The sequence below is a fragment of the Nelumbo nucifera genome, chromosome 4, assembly GCF_055504915.1.
Source record: "Nelumbo nucifera cultivar China Antique chromosome 4, China Antique-T2T, whole genome shotgun sequence".
Classification (NCBI taxonomy): domain Eukaryota; kingdom Viridiplantae; phylum Streptophyta; class Magnoliopsida; order Proteales; family Nelumbonaceae; genus Nelumbo; species Nelumbo nucifera.
In genome coordinates, this window is record NC_142652.1 from 92,480,746 (window position 1) to 92,501,420 (window position 20,675).

Sequence of the window (20,675 nt, forward strand, 5' to 3'; positions counted from 1 at the left end):
TATATATGTGTGTGTGTAAATATATAATTTAACAATAAATAATGTATATTTTATATTTAATTTATGTTTTTTAATTCAGATTTAATTTGTTTTATTTATAAAAAATATTAAAAATTGCAATTTGAAGCCAAAAAAGGTTTTTTTTTTCGTGAAAATAGCGGGCCAAGGCATTGGGACGCATAGATCTCAAAAAGCTACTTAAAATAAAAAAACCCCAATTGGATATCGGAGTGCAAAGTTTTGGCCTTCGAAAATTTGCATACATTAAGTGTGCAACCTACTATCCGGTCACCGGGTTGAACAGGTCAACGGTCAAACTGATCGGGTTGAATGGTTCTTGACAAAATCAATGGTTTTGATCATTTAACGAGCCTTAACAGAACCAGATCCAGAATCTTAGCTGGGTGACAATTCAAATGGTTCAACCGGCTGGATCAACAATGGATTGAAAACATTGCTTAACACAAGGATCATTCTTCAATAAATATGTGAAAGCAAATCGAGTTGACTTGGTTGGCTCTTAATCTATTTTGGAGTTCTTTTCAGCCCTTTGTGTTAGTGATTTACAAACGATGAACTTCTTAAACAAATTAAATATATGAAAAGGAAAACATTGTTAAGCAACTCGATTTAGAAATGAATTAGTAAATGCAAAAAAAATAAAAATAAAAAAAAAACAACATAGAATTTGGTTTATCAATGCAAATGTAGAAAATGTAAACCTCAATTGAGTTTGAACCCAAATGAATCCTTCGTGCCTCGATTAAGAAAACAATGAATCTTAAGATAGAAAAGAAAATGCGTAGAACTGGGATTACAATGCTAGATTGGATATTGGTCCAACCCGACGTGGTCCAATATGTGTCCATAACAAATGGACAAGGTTCAATCCAATCCAATGATTATCGTGAACTATTTTGGACTCTAATTCGAATTGGGATATACTCCCCACAGAGTGCACCTCACACCGATTTCACAGGCACATCCCACCATGCATTTGGAACATTTTTCATGAATAACAACGTGGAAGATGTTTCCCATACATGGTGGGTTGTGCTTGTGAGGTTGGTGTGAGGTGCACTATGTGACATGGTTTTTAAAACTGACCCGATGACAGAACCGGTTAGGGGTCTGGTTATCGGGTTAAACGATCAGCCCGTTTTGACAAAAAAATAAAAAAATTAAAAAAATTGAAAAACGGTTAAAACCGTTGAAATGGTTAACCGTGTGGTTTGCTGACCAAAATCAACGGTTTTGGGGGAAAAAAGCAATTTTGGAGAAAAATAAACCGGTCAGGTGATCGATTCCCAATTTTTCTGATTTGACTGTCCAGTCCGGTCCGGTTTTAAAAATCATGTTCTGTTCAACCAAAATTGGTTTTAATTTAGATTGGGTCCAATGCAATTCTAGTCCATTGGCACTAGTACATCTTCTGTCAATTGATTGAATATTTGGTCCAATTCAATATATCTTATTAGTCCGTCCAATCCACACAAAATTGATTTTAATTGGGACTGGTCCAACTATAACCTGGTTCATTTACACCCTAGTTATATGATATCGGTTACTACTTCTCATTTAATTTGGTTATCATTTTTTCAACTTTCATGCCATTTTCGTTTATCGGACATTTGCCATGCGAATTAACTGAATTCTACCCTTAAATTTTCTTAAGGCCAATATCCCCTTACCTTTAATAATAAATTCCATCTTTCCTCTGCTTAGATTCAAAGACAATATTAGACAATATTCAATTGGAGGAGGGAAGGAAAGGTGATATTAGAGTTGTAATTTGACCAGGCCCAACTTCAGTGATTTAAACTTGGGTTGGATTGGGCCAGGCCCAACATGAATCCGGCGCGAATTGAATTAGATCAAGTTCAAGTTGGTCTGGATTGATAAACTTGGGTTTGGACCTTGTGTTGGATGAAATCCGAGCCCTAGGTTTTCAATTTTAACCTTTGGGATAACAACATGGTAGCTGGCTTCTGAGGGCTGAGGGTTCCTCCTTACGCTGGCAGTTTTTAACTACCCCGTTCTGTGTAGCGTAGCCTGTTTCTTTCCTCTACTACCAAAAAAAAAAAAAAACAATTTATTAGGGCTCATCCCCGAAGTCGAAACTTCTACTGCATTTTAATCTCTTTTCAAGGTATTTCCTTTTCAGTTTCAGATTTATTCATTTTTTAATCGGAACGGGGAGGATTCATTTGGGTTTATATTGAATTTGAGTTATATATTTTCTACATTTGTGTCGATAAATCGAATTTCTTGTCGTATTTTTGCCGGATTTATTTATTCTTTTCTAAATCAAGTAAATTAACAATGTTTTTCTTTTTCATATTTTTAATTTCTTCCAGAAGCTCATGCGTCTGAGAATCACTGACGCAGAGAGCTGAAAAGAGCTCCGGAAGAGACTGGGAGCCAACGAGTCAACTCGATTGGATCTTGACTTATGAATATTCAACTCACTAAATTCTGTTAGTTTTAATTTTTTTCCAATGCAGAGAAGAAGAAAGCATAGATGATGACGCACTCCTCGAGTTCTCAAGATTACGAATTTCGTCTGTTGGGGCAATTGGAACATATACTGGAATCTGATACTCTCATGTAAATTCTTCTTCCTCTCTTTCTCTCCATCTTGCTGAGTTCAATGCACTCGAATAAGTAATTTTGTATAAATTATGCTCAAATTACAGTTATAAGCAGCCAATAGCTATTTTAAGTGAGTTTTCTACTGTGATTGATGAATGTGGCATAAAAACTAGCATTACGAACATTGAAATGGAAGTTATATACTCAATTTAAGCACGTTTATCTCATGTCGGGCATACTGAGTGGTACTAACTAATGGGACGTTAATTTCATCTATAACTAGGTGGTCACCCTGTACTAAGTATGGGGCAACTACATCTATTATGTTGTTTGGGATTCACTACTCATGTGGTAGACTTGTGTTGGGTCTCTTATTTAGTTTATGAAATTAAATCAACTTTAATTCCTAATTAACCGCCCACCTCAATTAAAAAATTGAAAGTCTTTATGGTGAATCTTTAATCTTTTATTTGAGTTAGGAAATTAAACTAGAAAGGTTGTTTGTTATTGCCCCACACCCATTTGAAGTGGGCACCTTTTTTTTCCCTTGTTTTTTTTTTTTTTTTCTGTGAGAGTGGAGTTAACCATGTGTCCAATAAAATTCCTCTTGAAGTTGATCCTTTTTTTTGTTGTTTTCCTAAAAGGAAGGTGACAACGTGTCTTATGAAGAAGCCCTTTGATAGGAGGGCTTTGCTTTAATTGGTATGAAGTTTGAACTACTAATAGTAATCCCCAGGTACTAAATGGTTATAGTCATACATGAAAGTCTTTTGATTTGGTAGTACTTGTTCTTATACCCAGATTAAAGTTGATATTTGTGTCTCTGGGTTTTGTCAACAATAGTACAATACCATGAGATCTAGAGATGCATTGCTGAGTTTGAGATGCATTGTAATGTTATGTGTAGCATGGTTAGATATGTTTGCAAGTATGCGAAGGTCTGAGTTGCATGGTACTTTATAAAGAATACATATCATATAAGCATCATCATCATCATCATCATCATCATCTAAACCTTGTCCCAACTATATGGGGTCAATTACATGAATCCTTTTCTATTTTGTTTTGTTCAGTGCCATATCAATATACTTTTAGAATTTTGTGAACATATAATATATAAACATATTGCTTGATATGTTGGCATTCTTGTTTGATCAAGTATGCTTTTAAGACTCTATTTACATGGTTTTGAGGAAGGAAAGAGATTGATATTTTCTGCATGGAAATGCATAGGACTGAATTACTCTTAAATGGGGATGAATAGGAGGTGCCTGTAATGACCCTAGGCCAAAATGTCAGCACCTTGTATGAGTTTGTTAGCCGGGTGGTTGAGTCAGTTAGTTATTACAATTCATATTCTTGTATTGGTGGGAAAAGCTGTTAAACTGATTGTATAAAGCTATTGGTAAACCATGAAATGGTTAACTCAATTATTTTGCCAACCCTATTCTCTCTCTCTTCCTCCCTTACTCTCTTTTTCTCCCTCTGTTCTTCTGACGGTAAGTAAACCAAGACTCTGTTACACCAACCCAGGGGCATAATGGTGCCCCACACTTGCAGTGGGTTTCATATCCTCATCTCTCCCCTTCTTCTTTGACCTTCTTGTGTGATTTGTAGTCACTAGTAACTTAGGTTAATAGGTTCCTTATGATTAGTGCCAGAATGTTGATGTATCCTACTGAAAGTGCTATTCTATTTTTTGCATTAGACAGTTTTCTTGTGTCCTCATTGACCATATTAGACTAATTTCTATATTCTGATGTTTCAAAGATACTGCACTTTGTTCTTCTACTGAATCCCGTAATTTCATTGTTACTGAATTTTTATGCTAAATGTCTCTCTCAAGTAATGTCCCATGGTTACTTTTTTGTTTTTAATGGAGATACTTAAGCAATTCCAAATTTATGAAAGAAGAAGCTATATTTTGCGAGTGATCAAGAACCATGTTGTCTTGATAGACTACCTTACATCTCCATTATTTTTTCATTCTACTGAGGTAAAGGAAGTATGCATTGGGTCACTTGTTTAGAGAATATTTTCCGGTCATCCTATATTTGTTCTAAGTCATTTATTTATTTATTTTGATGATGCTTGTATCTAGTGATGAAGTAGGCTTTGTTCACCCAACCCAGTTAGTGGCGCTAAAGGAAGAAGCAGGCAGCTCAATTAATCATGTCAGTAGTTCACAGCAATCGGAACATAATATGTTTATGACTGATCCCTTCTCACATGATGGGACTATTTTTTGGAATCAAGAGCATAAGTTGGCCATCTCAACAGAAGTTATTTTTCCCCTGTACAATGCTGCTAAAAATGCCTTTTTGGCTTCTGTTGAACAGTATAAGATGCTTATCAACTTACCTGCCAAGACAGATAACTCGGTGGCTGAAACCGTACAAGATCAACATTTAGCTTCTAAACACTTTCTTGAAAGTGAAGTGATGAAACACAGCAAGGCTCTTTTGTTATTAAGTTGCGACTTTGGCACTGCATGGAATTCCAGGTTTTCCCTTTTTCCTACACTTGGTGCATGTAGCTTCTCTTTCTTGTTTCAGTCATTCAGTTGTGTGTTTGAACTTTGAATAATTACTTTTGTCCTCTCTTGGCAAAATGGTTGAAATGGACCTTAGATGCTTAGTGTATGACATTTTCACCAAGGGTCATGATATGATCTTTGTACAAAGAGTTGTAGTTTTTATGTCATTGGAGTTCAAGTTAATATCATCATCTCTATGATGCAGAAATGTAGAGCCTGCAAAATTTGGTATAGAGGGGAAATGCGGTTCCTGATGCAATATGTTTCAGGGATTCCTTTAAGGCCAGTAAAAAGTAGTGCATTATTTTCAAGAATGTAGTGCCAATTAGAATTCTGGGCTTGTTTGTTGACTGACCATGATAATTCATTCTTGATTCAACTCAACTCAACTAAAGCCTTGCCCTTACTTTGTGGGGTCAGTTACATGAATCTTGTTCTGTCATTCAGCTCAGTTCAGTGTCATATCCATTTTTAAATTATGGGCTCCTATTCATTTATTACTACTTCAACCCATAGCCTTTTTGGTTGGCTTGTTGCTCTTCTAGACCCTTCAACTTGTAAACCATTACTCCAGTCCATGACAATTCATTCAAAGGAGAAAAAAACTTCTTCCGGTTGCATTTGAAATTCTCTATTTCTTGGTTAATTTTGATTGGTTCCAGAGTTTATCAAATCCATAATTTATAATTTCTTCCTAAGTTGTACTTACTTATAGGTTATAGGTAAGGAAACTACTGACTATGCATTATCATATAAACTAAAAAGTGAGAATTTTTTATTCTGTTTTTTTATTGGTAATGTTGAAAAGATTGTGGAATAGTTCTGTGTAGCTCAAGTAGTTTTTCTAAAGACTTCTTCTCATCAAGTAACAAGTTTGGGATAATGATATATTTTAGTAGCAGCCTCTGCTGTTATGTGTATTATATCATCTATTTTTTCCTTTGTTGTTATCTAACGGTATCTTCTCTTTGTTGTGCAGGAAATTAGTTGTTTTGCAGGAGATTTTGTCATTATTTATGGATGAACTCAAATTATCAGCATTGATTCTTTCATATTCACCGAAAAGTGATCATGCTTGGAGCCATAGGTACGACTGGGTAAACATATCTTGTTTCATGGCTTGCAAAGTGCAAGATAATGTCAATGCGTTCTTTCTCATTTGCTTTTTGTATCAGTAATTGTTAAAATCGTTATTAATAAAAAAATGTATATATATACATGCATGTGCTAAACAGAGGACCCCAATAAAGTAGCTAAGCTCAGCTACACACATAATTATCCTTTTACCATTGGGGTACTAAACCCCAATAAATTTCTCTTCATTTTGCTCCATGTTTTGCAAACCCATCAGTAACAGTATTGGTCAATCTAAGAGTCTACCTGTATACTGTCCGTACCTCTACCGCTAGCTTCATGGTTTCCTTCATTATACGCCTATATTTCCATGGTCCTGCTTCATAATTTCATAGCCATCCTATGACTATGATTATATGACAGTTCCTTTCTATCAGAATGCCCTTGAGATTCATAGACCTAGCCAGATGTAATCCATGTAGAACAGCCAATATTTCAGCCTGGATGGATTAATCTCTCCTAAATAGTCCCCCTATTCCAGATGGACTTGGATTCTCCATGGTGCAGCCATCAAAATTTAGCTTGATCATGTTTGGGCTTGGAGGAGACCATTATGGTGATTCCATTGTTCTATCCATAGATGTAGATGCCACCTGTTGCCAATTTCTTAAGATATTATCACTTTATCAGTTGTATAAGCATGAAGGCATTTAAAATCTTAACCTAATTTCCATGTTGATCTTTACTTTCTCAATGATGGCTTCAAGCCTTTGTCTCTAAACAATCTTACATTCCTTTCCTCCCATTAACAACATAAGATAACCTCCCATAATCATATAATTTTACCTCTCTTCTTTGTTGGTGACAAAAAGGAGGGTCCAAACAATTCCATGTTGTATGGGGGGGGGGAGCTTCCAAATACAAGATGCAAATTGATTGGAGATTAGCAGGTGGATAGCACTTTCAGCATTTACACTACAAGGAAGGAACACATGGGGTGATGGGCACAAATAAGTCCTTCTTTGAAGCTTGTCAAGGGTATTGATTTTTTCATGAAATGCATACTAGCTGAAAGCCTAATTTTGAGTGGTATCTTCTCACCATAAAGCTTTCATAGGAATGCCTGTAATAGATGCAAGTGTGGAGCAAAAAGCCTTAAAAAGGGAGGTACAAGAAAACTGAGCATTGGAGTTCAAGCTCCAAATTTAGCAAGCTTTATACGAGACAAAAAAAACCTCTTTTAGAAGGTCTAGAGTTGATATTGGCCTTGAGCACCTCTAATCTAAGATCACAAGTGAGATCCAAATCCCAGGGTTTCTTGTCATATCATTTGCTTCATTTGTGGACATTTCTTTTATATCATCATTTTAATATTCAAGGACAATACAATAATTTTTTTAGTTACATTTTACCTTCCACAATTCCACTTATATTATGGAATTCCTTATCTCAAGAATTTTAAAAATCTTTTAAGACAATTCTATAATATTTTTCTTTATTCCATAAGTATCTTTTCAAGTCTTGTTTGTTCTCTTTATACTATATATCAGTTATTGGCAGACGTTGGGTGATCAAATCAATCGCTGGCAAGTGTCCAAACCTGCAAGAGATCGTGGTGAAAGAATCTGAGTTGGTGGAGAAAATAGCTGAGGTTTATTTTTCAGTTCCAGAAATGGATAACATTAATTACTGAAGGTTTATTAACTCATCATTTTGATATTGCTAAGTTGGATTTGTGGTTTTAGGAATTAGGACTCGTAGCTTTTTTACAATTGATGCCTAATTTCTTTTGCTACAATGGGCCAATTTCTCCTTTACTTCAAATCTTATTCCTATGCTTCTTTATCTGTCTCATTTCTAATAAGAAAAATGAAATGTTAAACTTGGATAGGGATATCCGGCAAGTTCATGATGTATAGAGTTGAATTGCCAACTAGCAATGACTAGGACTAGGGGTGAGCATTTGGTTTTTTCGGTTAAGAACTGAACTGAATAAACTGGAATTTTAAAAACCGAACTAAAAAATAAAAACCGAACCTAAATCGAATTATAGAAAAGCCGAAATAACCGAAACCAAAATTTTCGGTTTTGTTTTCAGTTATTTCGGTTAAAATCGAATTTTAATAATATATACTTTATTTTATATTATATATTATAAAATATATATTATGAAATCAAATTTCATTTTATTATATATTAATATATAAATATATAATATATAATATATTACATAATACATATTATATATAATAATAGAAAGTTTGGTTAACTGAATTTCTAATTCTTAAAATCAAAACCGAAAATCGAATTAACCGAACCAATTTAACCAAAAACTGAAATTTTTGGTTTTAACGGAATAGTGCTCACCCCTAACCAGGACTCCTTTTTGTATAGCCTTTTTTGAGGGATCTTCTTCTTCTTAATATAAATATTTACTTGCATCTTTCCAAAAAAAGGTCTGGAACAATGATATGTATATGCACTCAGAATACCAAACAATAGAATTTATTCCAATAGAATTTATTCTAATGGCATTCAACTTACAATATTTGTTTCTTTTTGTTAAGTAGCGCCACTTTATGTATTCATGGAAGATCTTCTGCATGGCTTATGGCATAGGATGTTCCTTGTTCCTAGTCAAAAAAGTTGTATGCTAGACTTCTCTTAGAAGATTTGGCATGGTGAATGCCAAATAGGGTGTGATCATTTCTAGCTCGGCCTGCCCGGTCCACAAATTTCTAAGCTTGGAGGGGAAGAAACAATTTTCTTTGCATTCAAATCCTAGATATGCTTGATGTTACACGACAAAGATGAGGAAGGCAACCTAGTGGAAACATCCTGTATTGGTAGCATGGATTACCGTGGTAAGGGGCAGGAGGCGAAGAAATATTAGGAGTTGAGTTGATATTTGCTGCAGAGGCTCAACTTACTGGGGAAGTGGGGACTCAAAGGAGAGTGGAAAGGCCTGAGTAAAAACAACTTCGTTGAATGGGATTCACCATCAAACCAGCAAAATATTAGAGGGGTGGCCATTATCACTAAAGGAGAAGAATCTCCAATAAATCAATAATGAATGCATGGTGCATGTCTGGTGGCAGTGGCCACAATAAAAGCATGCACTAGATATGGTTTCTGGTTATACTCCAAAAGAAGCACTTATAGGTATGAGCACAGAGACCACATAGAATTATGTGGAGAGCCACAAGAGCTATTATTGTCTGGTCCATATGGGAAGAAAGGAATAAAAGGCTCTTTGAAGCAGCAAGCAAAAAAAAGAAGGCAATCATTGATAGTATCACTATAAAGGAAGCTCATTGGGTTAGAACAGATGAAGCTTTTAAAGAATTCTCAACAGCTGACATCATTAGTGGATAGGGTATTGTTGCAGCATCTTCGACACATATATCTACTATGTATTCCTCCAGATCTTTAAATGATTAAATTAAGCTTCAATGGAAGATCAAATGGCAATCAATGGTCATCTGGCATTTGGTTTTAGGGGGGGGGGGAGCATTTAGGGATTGTGAGGGGAGAAATGTAGCTTTACACTCGGGGCCAATAGGTATGGGGATGCATTGAGGGCAGAATTATTGGGTCTCTTGTAAGGGTTGAAGCAAAGCAATTGGGGCTCAAGCAATTTGAAATAGAAAGTGATTCCAAAGTGCTAGTAAGTTGGATGCAATCGAACAACTTAGGAGTTTGGGCCCATAGACAAACTTTGAAGGACGTGAGAAGTTTAGCAAGAGATATGTGGGTCTGGTTTTTATAGACTAGAAGATCAGCAAATTGTTTGGAAGGTTCCTTGGCCAAACAAGGGGTAAACAGGAAAACAGGATTCATTTGTTTTGGGAGGCATTGTAAGGTAATATCATCTATAAGTGTCCTATTCCCACAGCTTGGGATGCTTGGCATTTTGTAATCACCTTTATTTTCTTAATGTAAATATCTGTTTCTAATTAAAAAAGACCAATTGTATGACCTTCATTCCCACAATGAGAACAAACCCAAAAAACATGTAGATCATGGCAATAGTTAAGTAGGATCCTCTCTCTCTGCCACAATATATGCAATACCTACATTCTTCCTGGTCCATGTCCTCTGAATATATCACCATACCCCACCATGTCCACCATGATCTCCACCTATACCTCCATTTTAGCTCTATTATTTTTGATAGTAAGAAGAAATTTTTTATTGAAAAAACAAAAAAGAAAGCATGTGGTGAGGCAACCTAAATACCCAAGAAGAAACAGACAACAATACAACTTCACAGCTCTAACACCTCCCAACACTTGAAGTGGCCAATGCCCAGACAACGACACAACCTGCCATCAATCCAATGAGTACAAGCAAAAAAGATTTCCAAATGAAAACATTTGCTGCCCTCCTTCACACCCTCACAATCAAAACTTAAGAGAAAAACGGAAAACCTTCTTTGCCTACCAACACAACACCATCCTCCCTCCAACTACCCCAATCTCTCCATTGAAGTCAGCTTTCTGCTCATGGTCCTCATTCCATGTTTCACCCCCTTCCCTGATGGAATTTTCATATGATACTCTTCTCATACTCTTCAAAAGCTCTTCTTACAAAACCCTCTCCGCCCTAAAAGAACAAGCCCAAAGATCTAGCTACCTCCATCTCCCTATCAACAATCTTATTTAAATCAAATCCACGCTTGCCTGAATCTTCTTCGTCACCCCATCATTACCAACCTTATTATCAGAGTGCTGCAAACCACCCTCAAATGTCACCCAAATCACATAAATCTTCCTGCTGATTTCCTTCCTCGAACAGGAACTTCCACGTCCTCATCCTGAGGGACATGATCATACCCCAACCTTCCTTTTTCCATTAGCTTATTTTTCAAGGCTAGTGAAACTTTTTTACCAAGCTCTTTTTGAAAACATTCTTTATATCTCAAACCTTTCTTCTTATAAATTCTTTTGAATCCATTACAAGGTTCATTTCCTATAATACCCTCCCTTAAGTGTGAAAACACCTTTGTTACATGAATGAGATGACCATTGCTAATTCCTCTAGATTTCTTAGGACTGTTGCAAAGCTCTCTGCGACCACGTTCATTGGATCCCTCTTCCTATCCAAAACCTTGCCTAACTTTCCAACACACTTCTGTAACTTAAGCGGCATTTGGCAAGTCTTTCTGTGCGGTCTTTTGGGCTTTGGCAAGCTCAAAAGACAAAAAATCGGTCTTTTTCCGTTTGGTAACCAGAAGCTGGAAAGATGAGAAGACGTGTGTGTGGAAAGACCCAACAAGATCAAAAATGCCGAATTTCGAGAAACTTCAAATGAAGCTTTCTGGTCTTTCTGTGTGATAGATAGCCTCTAAACACGTTTTTAAAAGTTTGGTAGACCGAACTGCTTACCAAATGGTCTTTGTCTTTAAAGACAAGACCCCAAAAGCTCAATATGTCTTTTAGCCATCTAGGCTGCTGGAAGATCTTTCTAGAAAGACTTTCCAAACGGCACCTTAGTCATCACCTACAGACTTCTCAATGGTGGATCCTCCCAAACCAAGGTCCGATGTCTGAAAATTCAGGGACAGAGACTACCTCGTTCCTTTGTTCCCTAAAGTCACCACTACCAATAAAGATGCTCCTCACTGCTTCAGTATCAAACTCTGCTACTGTTCTTGGCTCTACTACTTCCTTTGCGCTCTCCCCACTTATACTGCTTTTGCAAATCCCAACAACATGACAAACCTCAATTGTAGTAACTTCTGCTTCAATGCAGCTTGTGGTGTCCCTCACCTTTGCTTCTATATTAGTCGCCACACTGTTTCTCAGCTCAATATCTTTCCTCACCTTTGCCTCACTTGAACTTCCATCAATTGTCCCTACTGCAACACCCCTAATATTTTGAAATGGCGACTAAAGACTAGTCACTGATCTGGGATCTGCACAAATCAATTAGCTCCAATGCAGTGATGGATTTCTAGCCACTCTTGCTTTATCATCGAAATTCCTTGTTTTATCATCCTACTCTTAGCTTCACCTGGTAGGAAGACTGTCGCCCTGCTGCCTTCTCTGATTTTCAGATGAGCCTCCCCCTTTGTCCTTCCCTGCTCGAATAGGAAGTTTTTTGCTTCACTGGTCGTCTCCACACGCCACCTCCCTGCCGGCCTGAAGTTTCTCACCTCTCCAGTGATCAACAGTTTAAAATACCATGTTATAATACTATCTCTAGATAAATATCCTTGTCATCATACAAAACTTGGTAGATATGAATTATGAAATCAAAGGGAAGTCAGAACTACCATTTAGGGGGTTTGGAGCAAGCATAACAAACTAGTGGATAGCCTGGTTAAAAGTAGGATGCAAAGAATCTGTTGCATACTAGGAGTTCTATGACATTATAATGCTATTTCAGGACTTTATTATGTTTTCAAGCCCTTATTTACTATGTCATGTAATGTGCAGTCTGGAATTACACCATAATCTCTCTCTCTCTCTATCTCTCTCTGGTTGCAGCTGCAAAAGGAACAAAACTTTTATACTAATTAATGGTCTTTCTGTTGCTCAGAGATCAAAAATGAACTATCGTGCATGGCATCATCGTTGTTGGCTTGTTTCCTACATGACAAAAGACCAGGTTTGATTCTATAAATATTGAAATTGCTATTTTGGATGATTGAAAAGATAAAATGGAAAGTGTGATATTAAACAGCCAAGTTGTAGCTAACAACTCTACTACTCTATGCAACTAAGCCTTGCAATTGTAGTCAACAATTGCAAGTCATTATTTTTCCTTTTTTGACCTTCTGTATCTCTCTTTTTACCTTAACTTTTTTGTTCAATTCTTTTGACCTCATGTATCAATTCTCCTGATGCATTGATAAAGTATCTTTGGAAATTATAACTAGGACAGTGTTATTGGGTTGTATATGATAAATAGACCTGGGTGCATTTATTCAGGTTCTAGATGAGTTCAACAAATCAAGAAAATGGGCGGAGTTACATATCGCAGATAATTGCTGCTTTCAATATCGCAAAGTGAGTCTAATGTTGTTTACATGATTACATCACATATTAGGATTACTGTAAAAGCATCATAACTTGGCAAAGAACCCTTGGCAAGTTAAACCAGTTTTTTAAAGTCCATCGTTCATGGGCAGGGGCAGCCCATCGTTCTCAGCTTTACGTTGCTTCAGCTTGAGGTTCAGGTTGGGCCCAATCAAATTTTGGCAAAACCTGAACCCAGGCCTGGCCCATGAACAGTCTAATCGGGCTTACCTCATGGTGAGGCTTAAGGAAAACCCTCTGTCAAGAGAATGTGTTTTATAATGGGATTCTCATCACATGATGGATTTGAAGACGAATTCAAAGTTTTCTGTCTGTCTATTTGTAATTTGTCTAAATATTTAGTTTGTTTAACACTATTTGAGGTTCTGTTTTATGATAAGAATGCATTTGCTTTTTTCCATTAAAAGCTCTTTAGTACTTTATGATCCTTGTTTATATGATGATTAATTCATCTATGCACTCTTTTTATATGAACATATGGCTAAAGCTGGGTATTGGGACACATTACCAGTATATGGGTCTAGGACTCCTATAACTTGCCACTTATCCCATGTCCGGAGCATTGGAACCCATTGTCAGATTGGTCCTAATTAGAAAGCTTGGTCAAAATCTATCCTGTACAGAAGGTCATAGTGCTCTGATACTACTGCATTTAAATACATGGTGAGCGGTTATTCTTAAATTTCATAAGTACTAATGATAATGCCTAAATCAGATGATTAAAAGTCATTTGATTAAATTGATTTATGGTATAACCATAGTTTTAGTTGGAAGTTGGAACCCATTCATTGGTAAGTCCTCATTCTTGAAACAGGGGGCAGGTGGCAAGTTATCACGGCCCCAAGCCTACCCAAAACACTCTTTAAAAAAAATATAGTACATTTATTCGTAGTTCTTATACTTATTTTTTCTCAATTTTGTTCATCTTTTTTCTTGAGAGAATGAGATCTGATGCGGCTTATGCTGCATGCATTAGAAGATCCTTGTGACTTGCCTTGCACCTATATCTTTTTAAAGAATTGGTCAGTATGTTGCCAGGTATATGGTAACTGGGAATGGGGGCTATTTGCTTTATGCAAAAATTGATAGAATAAAGCATGATCCTGTACCTACACCAAGGTACTGGCAGTGATCAAATATCAAACATCAACAAGGACAATTTGAAATTGGATTTCTTCCCCCCACCCCAACAGATGCTCCCTTTGTGATCTATTTTGAAGCCTTCATGCATCTTACTGTTTTGTGTTATTGACAGCGGTTAATGCTTAGGATGCTGGAGGACATCTGCTTGAATCAGGAGAATGACTTGTGCTCCAGTAACATGATGGGCCTCTATAAAATTTGGAAGGTCTGTTATTAGTGTATTACAAAGATCATGACCGGTAGCAAATCTCTCTCTCTCTCTAATTCATGACTGTTCTCTTGAGTTAACTTTTTAAATGAAATGGGTGATCCTGTTCATTATATATCTCTTTTTCCCATGGTTTCACTATGCGACAAAGACCTTGGGTAACTTTTTCTTGCTATCTGAAACCCTTAGTTTTCACCTTTTTTTATTATAATTGAAGTATGATTTTATTACCGAAGGATGAAAACTGTTACAAGCATCCCAAGGAGAGGCACGAAGTGCGACCTCTCCTTACTAAGTAATGATTACATTAAGACACTAGAAAAAACACCTTACAAAGCAGTCCAGTACAGATTTTCCCTGTTAGCCCCTTGTTTGGCAAGACAATCAGCCAAGGCACTCACCGACCTGCCCACCCAATGTAAGCTAATATTCATGTTTCTTGTTAACCATTAGCTTTCTTTAAGAGATCCTTGTACCATCAAACCACTGAATCCGAGTCTGCCAGCCACCCCACAACAATTGTAGTGTCTCTTTCAATTATTAAATTCTCCACACCAAATTGATTCGCAATTTGAATACCTTGTAAAGCTGCTAATAGTTGAGCCCCACTAGAGCCTCCTAAACCCACTGGACCAGAGAATAAGGCTAAAATATTGCAGTCCTTATCTCTCAGTACCCTTCCTATTCCAGAAGGATCTGGGCTACCCTAACTACTTCCATCAAAATTCAACTTACACTTCCTTCAAGAAGAGGAACCCACTCTATAGTGACCCTATCCTTCCTAGAAGAGCTAACTACCACTGTTGACCAATTCCTCCAAAGATCTTCAAAGGAAAAGAATTGGAAGGAACCCGTAGTTCTCAACCAATGTATTGTCCTTGTTAAGATGCAATCCTTGACATTTATGGATTCTTTCTTTTTCTTGAAATATTCTTGCATTCCTTCCTTCCCAAATTGTCCAGGGGGCAGGTGCTCTAATACATTTCCACATATTTCTCCCTCTTTACAAAGAAAGACGGATCGAACAGCAGACTTACATTTGTAGGTAAGTTCCACCTGCACCCAAATAAAGCAGAAACCCAATTCCAATTAGCTGCAGCAAAAGAACAGGATAATAGTAAGTGTAAACAATCCTCACAATTAGTTTTGCAAAGAATACACCAGTTAGAAGACAAACCCAAAAATGGCCTTTTTTTCTGCAAAGCTAATGGTGAGGATTGCTTCCACTTACTATTATCCTTTTTTTTTCTAATGGTGAAAGTTTTCACCTTTTTCTACCTTTCAACCATCCAATCAAAGTGGAGTTGCAGTCTTAACTCTAGAAAATAAAACATAGTAAAACATGAAATGCTATAAATAATATTATGGTATTCATAGTTCAACCCAAAATTGATCAGTAAAATATTAGTGGTGCTTTGCACATCTCTAATCTATTTGACACATTTTGTCACCCTTAATGGTGGTTGTTTGATTTGATCATTTATTGACTTGTGATCTAGGACTAACCATTATCAGATTTCATTGTTTTCAAGTTGATGCCTAGGCAATAAGACATTTTCTTTGGAATCGTCTTGTACCTCATGTTGGTGTTTCCATTATAGAAGATGTAATAATTTCAACTGTAGTGGTGCTAAACCATATCATATTGTTATAAAAGAATAATTTTCAACTTGAAGAGTCTCATTTTTTTTTTCCTTTTCTCTGCAATTAACACACCCATATATTCTCTTCTCTATATCTTTGTTTCATTCAAAATAATGGCTCCATCACTTCATATGTCTGTCTTCTTCTGTTCTTTTAATTAGCATAGACATTCTCTTTATGTGTCCCTCTTGCATTAATAGCACAGAGATCCTTTCCTTAGTTTTGCTTAGACCATATAATGTTTTTTAAAAATCCCCTTTCAGTGTTTCTTGTGTTAGATAGCTTTTAATGTTCTCTAGTTGCTTACACCAACCAGGGAACAAGATAATTCCTAAGAGACTTGAGAAAGAAACTAAAATCACCCATTTTTTCATATAAAAGATAATTACCTAAACAACTACTAGGTCACAGGTGCTCAGTTGTTGTCCAGTCAATGACAACTATGACGGGTTAATTTAATTTCTTGTTAATAACCAATAGATCGATCAATAAGTACTTCCTGCGATCCATTTGACACCTTTGTTCTCAGTAGAACTTTTTTGAGAAGATTTCCTGCTAGGTGCTTCTTTTTGTCCTAAATATCGCATTATCATCCTCAATGGTTGGTGTTTGATTTCATCCCCATAGTGAACAGGCCAGAACCAACCAGTTAGAGCATCAAGGGCTTCCTAGGTTCCTCACAGTTTTGCTTATTTGAATCTTGTAGCTGGATTGAAAGTATGGCCTTTGGTATCTTGACTATTGATTCCATCCATCTCAAGCACAACCAAGGGGATTTTCTTTGTTTTGGAACTACTAATTGATCATACCTGGGCTGGACATTTCTAACCCAAGCTTGAGATCCTGCAGTGCAATTGTTACATGTTCGCATGTGGCAAGCCTTGTGTGAAACTCTGCCAGTGTGAAATTCCAATTGTGTGAGAGGTGGAGGAATGTTTGCACCTGCTGGAGAAATTAGAGGAGATGAAGTTATCTTCACAAACAAGGGATGAACTGTGGTGGAAGGAGCATTCAAATGGGAAGTTCTCTGTCAAATCCTTTTATATGGCAATTGTTAAGGATGACTCATATCAAACTCAGATAGATGGTGTTTGAGGAAATCCAATCCCTCCAAGGATTGAGGCTTTTGCATGGCTTTGGCTATGGACAGTATTTTGACAATAGATCACATGAAGTCCAGAGGCTTTTGCATGGCCAATATGTGCTTTCTCTGCCAAGAACAGGAGGAAACTGTCACACATCTTTTTCTTCATTGTAAGGTTGCTGGCTTCTTGTGGAGCTTCTTCACATTAATGTTTGGATTTCCAAATTTTCAGCCAGGAAATGCTGCAGAATTTTTTTCTACGTGACCAAGTTAAGAGGAAGTAAAAAAGCAAGGATTCTTTGGAGCTGCTTACCTTTCGCTATTTGCTGGAACACTTGGAAAGAGAGAAACAGAAGAGTCTTTGAAGACAAACACTGGAACATGGAAAAGATTGTGGCAGCTATCAATAACTCTGTCGCAGATTGGGTTCTGGTCTCTCCAGCTTTTAGTCAAGTTTCTAAGGAAGATGTGAGTGACAGATTAGGGGAAATTTTGGAACATCAAATTTGTAATTTGGATAGTTTTTAGGATGTATCTTTTTTTCTTTTTTTTAATGAAATTTCTTTTTTTTATCTTAAAAAAAATCCAATTGTGTGAGCTTGTCTTACACTGGTGGTCCCAAGCCTGGATAAAGGAGGAGGGTTGTCTCAGGTTGGCAGCTGGTATTAAAACTTTTGCCAAATTTTTAGGTCATGATCCTGATTTGTCTATTTTTAACAACAGATATGGCACTAAACCAAACAGAATGGCAAAATGGGATCTATGTAGCCAACCCCATATAGTTGGGTCAGGGCTTAGATGATTTAGCAAGCCTTTGTACTGGGCATTAGGGAATTAGGGACCAGAGCCACAAGTCAGACTATCTAACCATCTTAATGCTCCCACTTAGGTTACAATCTCCTACCAGTGAGCCCTTGATCATATCCAGAATCATATATCACATTTGCACACTTGTACAAGTTTTATCGACTCCCATAGTGAAGTGATGTACTCTTTCTCTGGTCAGAAATTCCCAAGTTCGTGGGGGCATCTATGCTGACTTTTACCATGCAGGTGGTCTTCCCAACTCTTTTTGAGAAAAGTTAATGTGTTATAGGAAACTGAACAAAATATACAAGGCCCTGTTCAAAAAAGAATTGTACAGGGAAACCACTGAGAAGTTGATTACACTGCAGATCTAGATACAAAAAGATTCCTATTATCGAAAAAAGAGTTGAAAGGTATATATCCTTTAGCTGTCTGTGAACTGCTGCACATTAGTAAATTCTGCCCCATAAGCCTTTTAATATTGTATCTACTGTATCGTGTTTATTCTAAAAAATTCTCCTATTTCTCTCTGTCCATAAAGACCAAATCTTGCTTCCGGAATTACTTCCCACAAGACTTTCCCTTTATTGGACAAACCATTCAGCTGCCAGCACCACAGGAGAGATATCAAATCTTATGGGAAACAGAAACTAACTTCAAACAGCCCCAAAGCTTTCGTCCATACCATTCTTGCAAGCTTGCAGGTGGTCTCCCCAACTCATTTCTCTTGTTTATTTATATATGATGGATTTCTAACTTTGAATCTCCTCAAGGAGATTGTTGTGTCAACACTAAATTTCCGGTTAACCATATATCATTTGTTTTACAATGCAAGAGGTTCCATATTAATTTATAATGTCAGAGCTTGCCTAACCCGGCTTACTTTTTGTCGGGGGTTTTTGTGAATTGGAATTGCTTGTTAACCATTCTTAGGAATCCTATTTTTTATGATTATGTATTTCTTATGTTTGTTTGTTAACATGTTGAATTTTTTGCTGGGTAACAGGTCTTGGCTGGCCCTTTTTTAAATAAATAAATAAAGGAGCTTCACTCTATTGTGTTTTGGCAGGAGGAGCTTGACTGGGATGAAATGTTGATCAAGCGCTACATAGGGAGAGAGGTATATGGCTACAATGTTGATAAAACTCCTATTGCATTTTCAGTATCAGCTCAAGTTTTTAGTAAAGCTGTTAAAATAAAGTGATTCTTCACGATCACCTGAGTGACATAGGCCCCTAAACTTGAAAAGAGGATTTAAAAACTGTTCTTTTTTAGTTTAAATTAGTCTTATTTACTGTCATAAAATTTTTCATGTTTCCTAGTCAAATTTAATTACCTTTTAAGGGCTAACATACTGCAAACCACCACCTTATCTGAGTTGTGTTTGGATTTCTTATGGATCCATTTTGTTTTCTTGGGGCTTAACACTCTCAGGCTTTATGGGTTCATCGTCGGTTCCTCTCTCAATATTGGGTGAAGCATTTTGTTTCTAACATTCAGTACACACCCTGCCACTCAGAAGATGACCATAGCAAAAACCGTGACATGTACATCTTTATGGATAATGAAGTGGAACTCCTTCATACTTGTTTGGCCGTTCTGGATGATGATTTTGAGGATGGCCAAGCACAAGTAACGTTTGTGGCTGCTTATGTTTTCTGGATGTCAAAGGTAGTAGAATCTTTGATTTTCTTTTCTTCTTGCATGTTAACTTCTTTCTTATCAAATTAAGCATACATCATATGTTTTTGATCCTGGACCATGCTGTCCATAGGGGTTGGTCAAACTGTATTTGCATCTGGTTTTCAAGGCCACTGTATGCAAGCATGGCTTGATTAATCTGTATGACTACTAGCATTCAGTTACTGATCAAAAAAAGAAAAAACCTGTATGGCTAGCATTCTTCATTGTGTTGCCAAATATGATTCTTACCATCCATTAATATTTATCAGCAAATTCCACACTCTCAAAGAACTGAGCTCGAAGAGAAACTAAAGAGAATTGGAGACCTCAGGGATTTGCTAAATAAGGTAGACCCAGCAAAGGCTCAGCTTTGGAATGGTCTAATGAGTTGATGGAGAAAATTTTCAAGTTTTGGTGCGATCACTTGTTGTAACCATGGTTTAACTATGGGGTTCTAATATTATACTGTATTATATTAAGTCTTGATTGATACAGTTATAAGTTACTGTTGGGACTTTATTAGATTAGACTAAATTATTTGAACTTTGGAACATGTTCTGAAAATCTTGCCCTTTCTTGGTTGATAAGACGTTAAAATGTTCTAGTATTAACTTGTATTATATCAAGCCTTGATTGATACAGTTATAACTGCTGGAAGCCTGGAACTATATTATATTAGACTAAATTATTGGAACTTTGTAACATGTTCTGTGAAAGTCTTTTTCCCTTTCTTGGTTGATAAGACGTTAAAATGTTTTCCCTTTATTAACTTCTCAAAATGTTGATACTTAAGATTATAGATCAATTGGTTCCCATGCTATCTTGCAGCCACTGGCGATGAAGTTCCTCAGGTCCAAATTA

The 20,675-nt window shown here is 36.6% G+C and overlaps 1 protein-coding gene across 3 annotated transcripts; it reads left to right on the forward strand.

Annotated features, from left to right (window-relative positions):
• The first annotated feature begins 1,936 nt into the window (after positions 1-1,936).
• Positions 1,937-20,372, forward strand: LOC104611076 (Protein prenylyltransferase superfamily protein). 3 transcript variants are annotated; one of them, XM_010277999.3, is made up of 11 exons: positions 1,937-2,149; positions 2,505-2,607; positions 4,694-5,095; positions 6,108-6,215; positions 7,763-7,853; positions 12,746-12,814; positions 13,138-13,215; positions 14,501-14,593; positions 19,201-19,251; positions 19,566-19,802; positions 20,084-20,372. In XM_010277999.3, exons 2-11 carry the CDS (start codon positions 2,522-2,524, stop codon positions 20,204-20,206), a joined length of 1,338 nt encoding a protein of 445 aa, XP_010276301.1. In that variant the 5' UTR covers positions 1,937-2,149; positions 2,505-2,521; the 3' UTR covers positions 20,207-20,372. The 3 variants fall into 3 exon arrangements, with proteins under 3 accessions (XP_010276301.1, XP_010276308.1, XP_088742449.1); XM_088886323.1 differs by having other exon boundaries at positions 1,972-2,149; positions 2,483-2,607; XM_010278006.3 differs by lacking the exon at positions 13,138-13,215 and having other exon boundaries at positions 1,971-2,149.
• The last annotated feature ends 303 nt before the right edge of the window (positions 20,373-20,675 follow it).

Excerpts from the sequence above, each read along its gene's own strand:
- LOC104611076 (XM_010277999.3), top strand. The coding sequence starts at position 2,522 with ATGATGACGCACTCCTCGAGTTCTCAAGATTACGAATTTCGTCTGTTG. Across the intron at positions 6,216-7,762 it reads GATCATGCTTGGAGCCATAG|ACGTTGGGTGATCAAATCAA; the intron begins GTACGACTGGGT and ends AGTTATTGGCAG. Across the intron at positions 12,815-13,137 it reads CCTACATGACAAAAGACCAG|GTTCTAGATGAGTTCAACAA; the intron begins GTTTGATTCTAT and ends GCATTTATTCAG.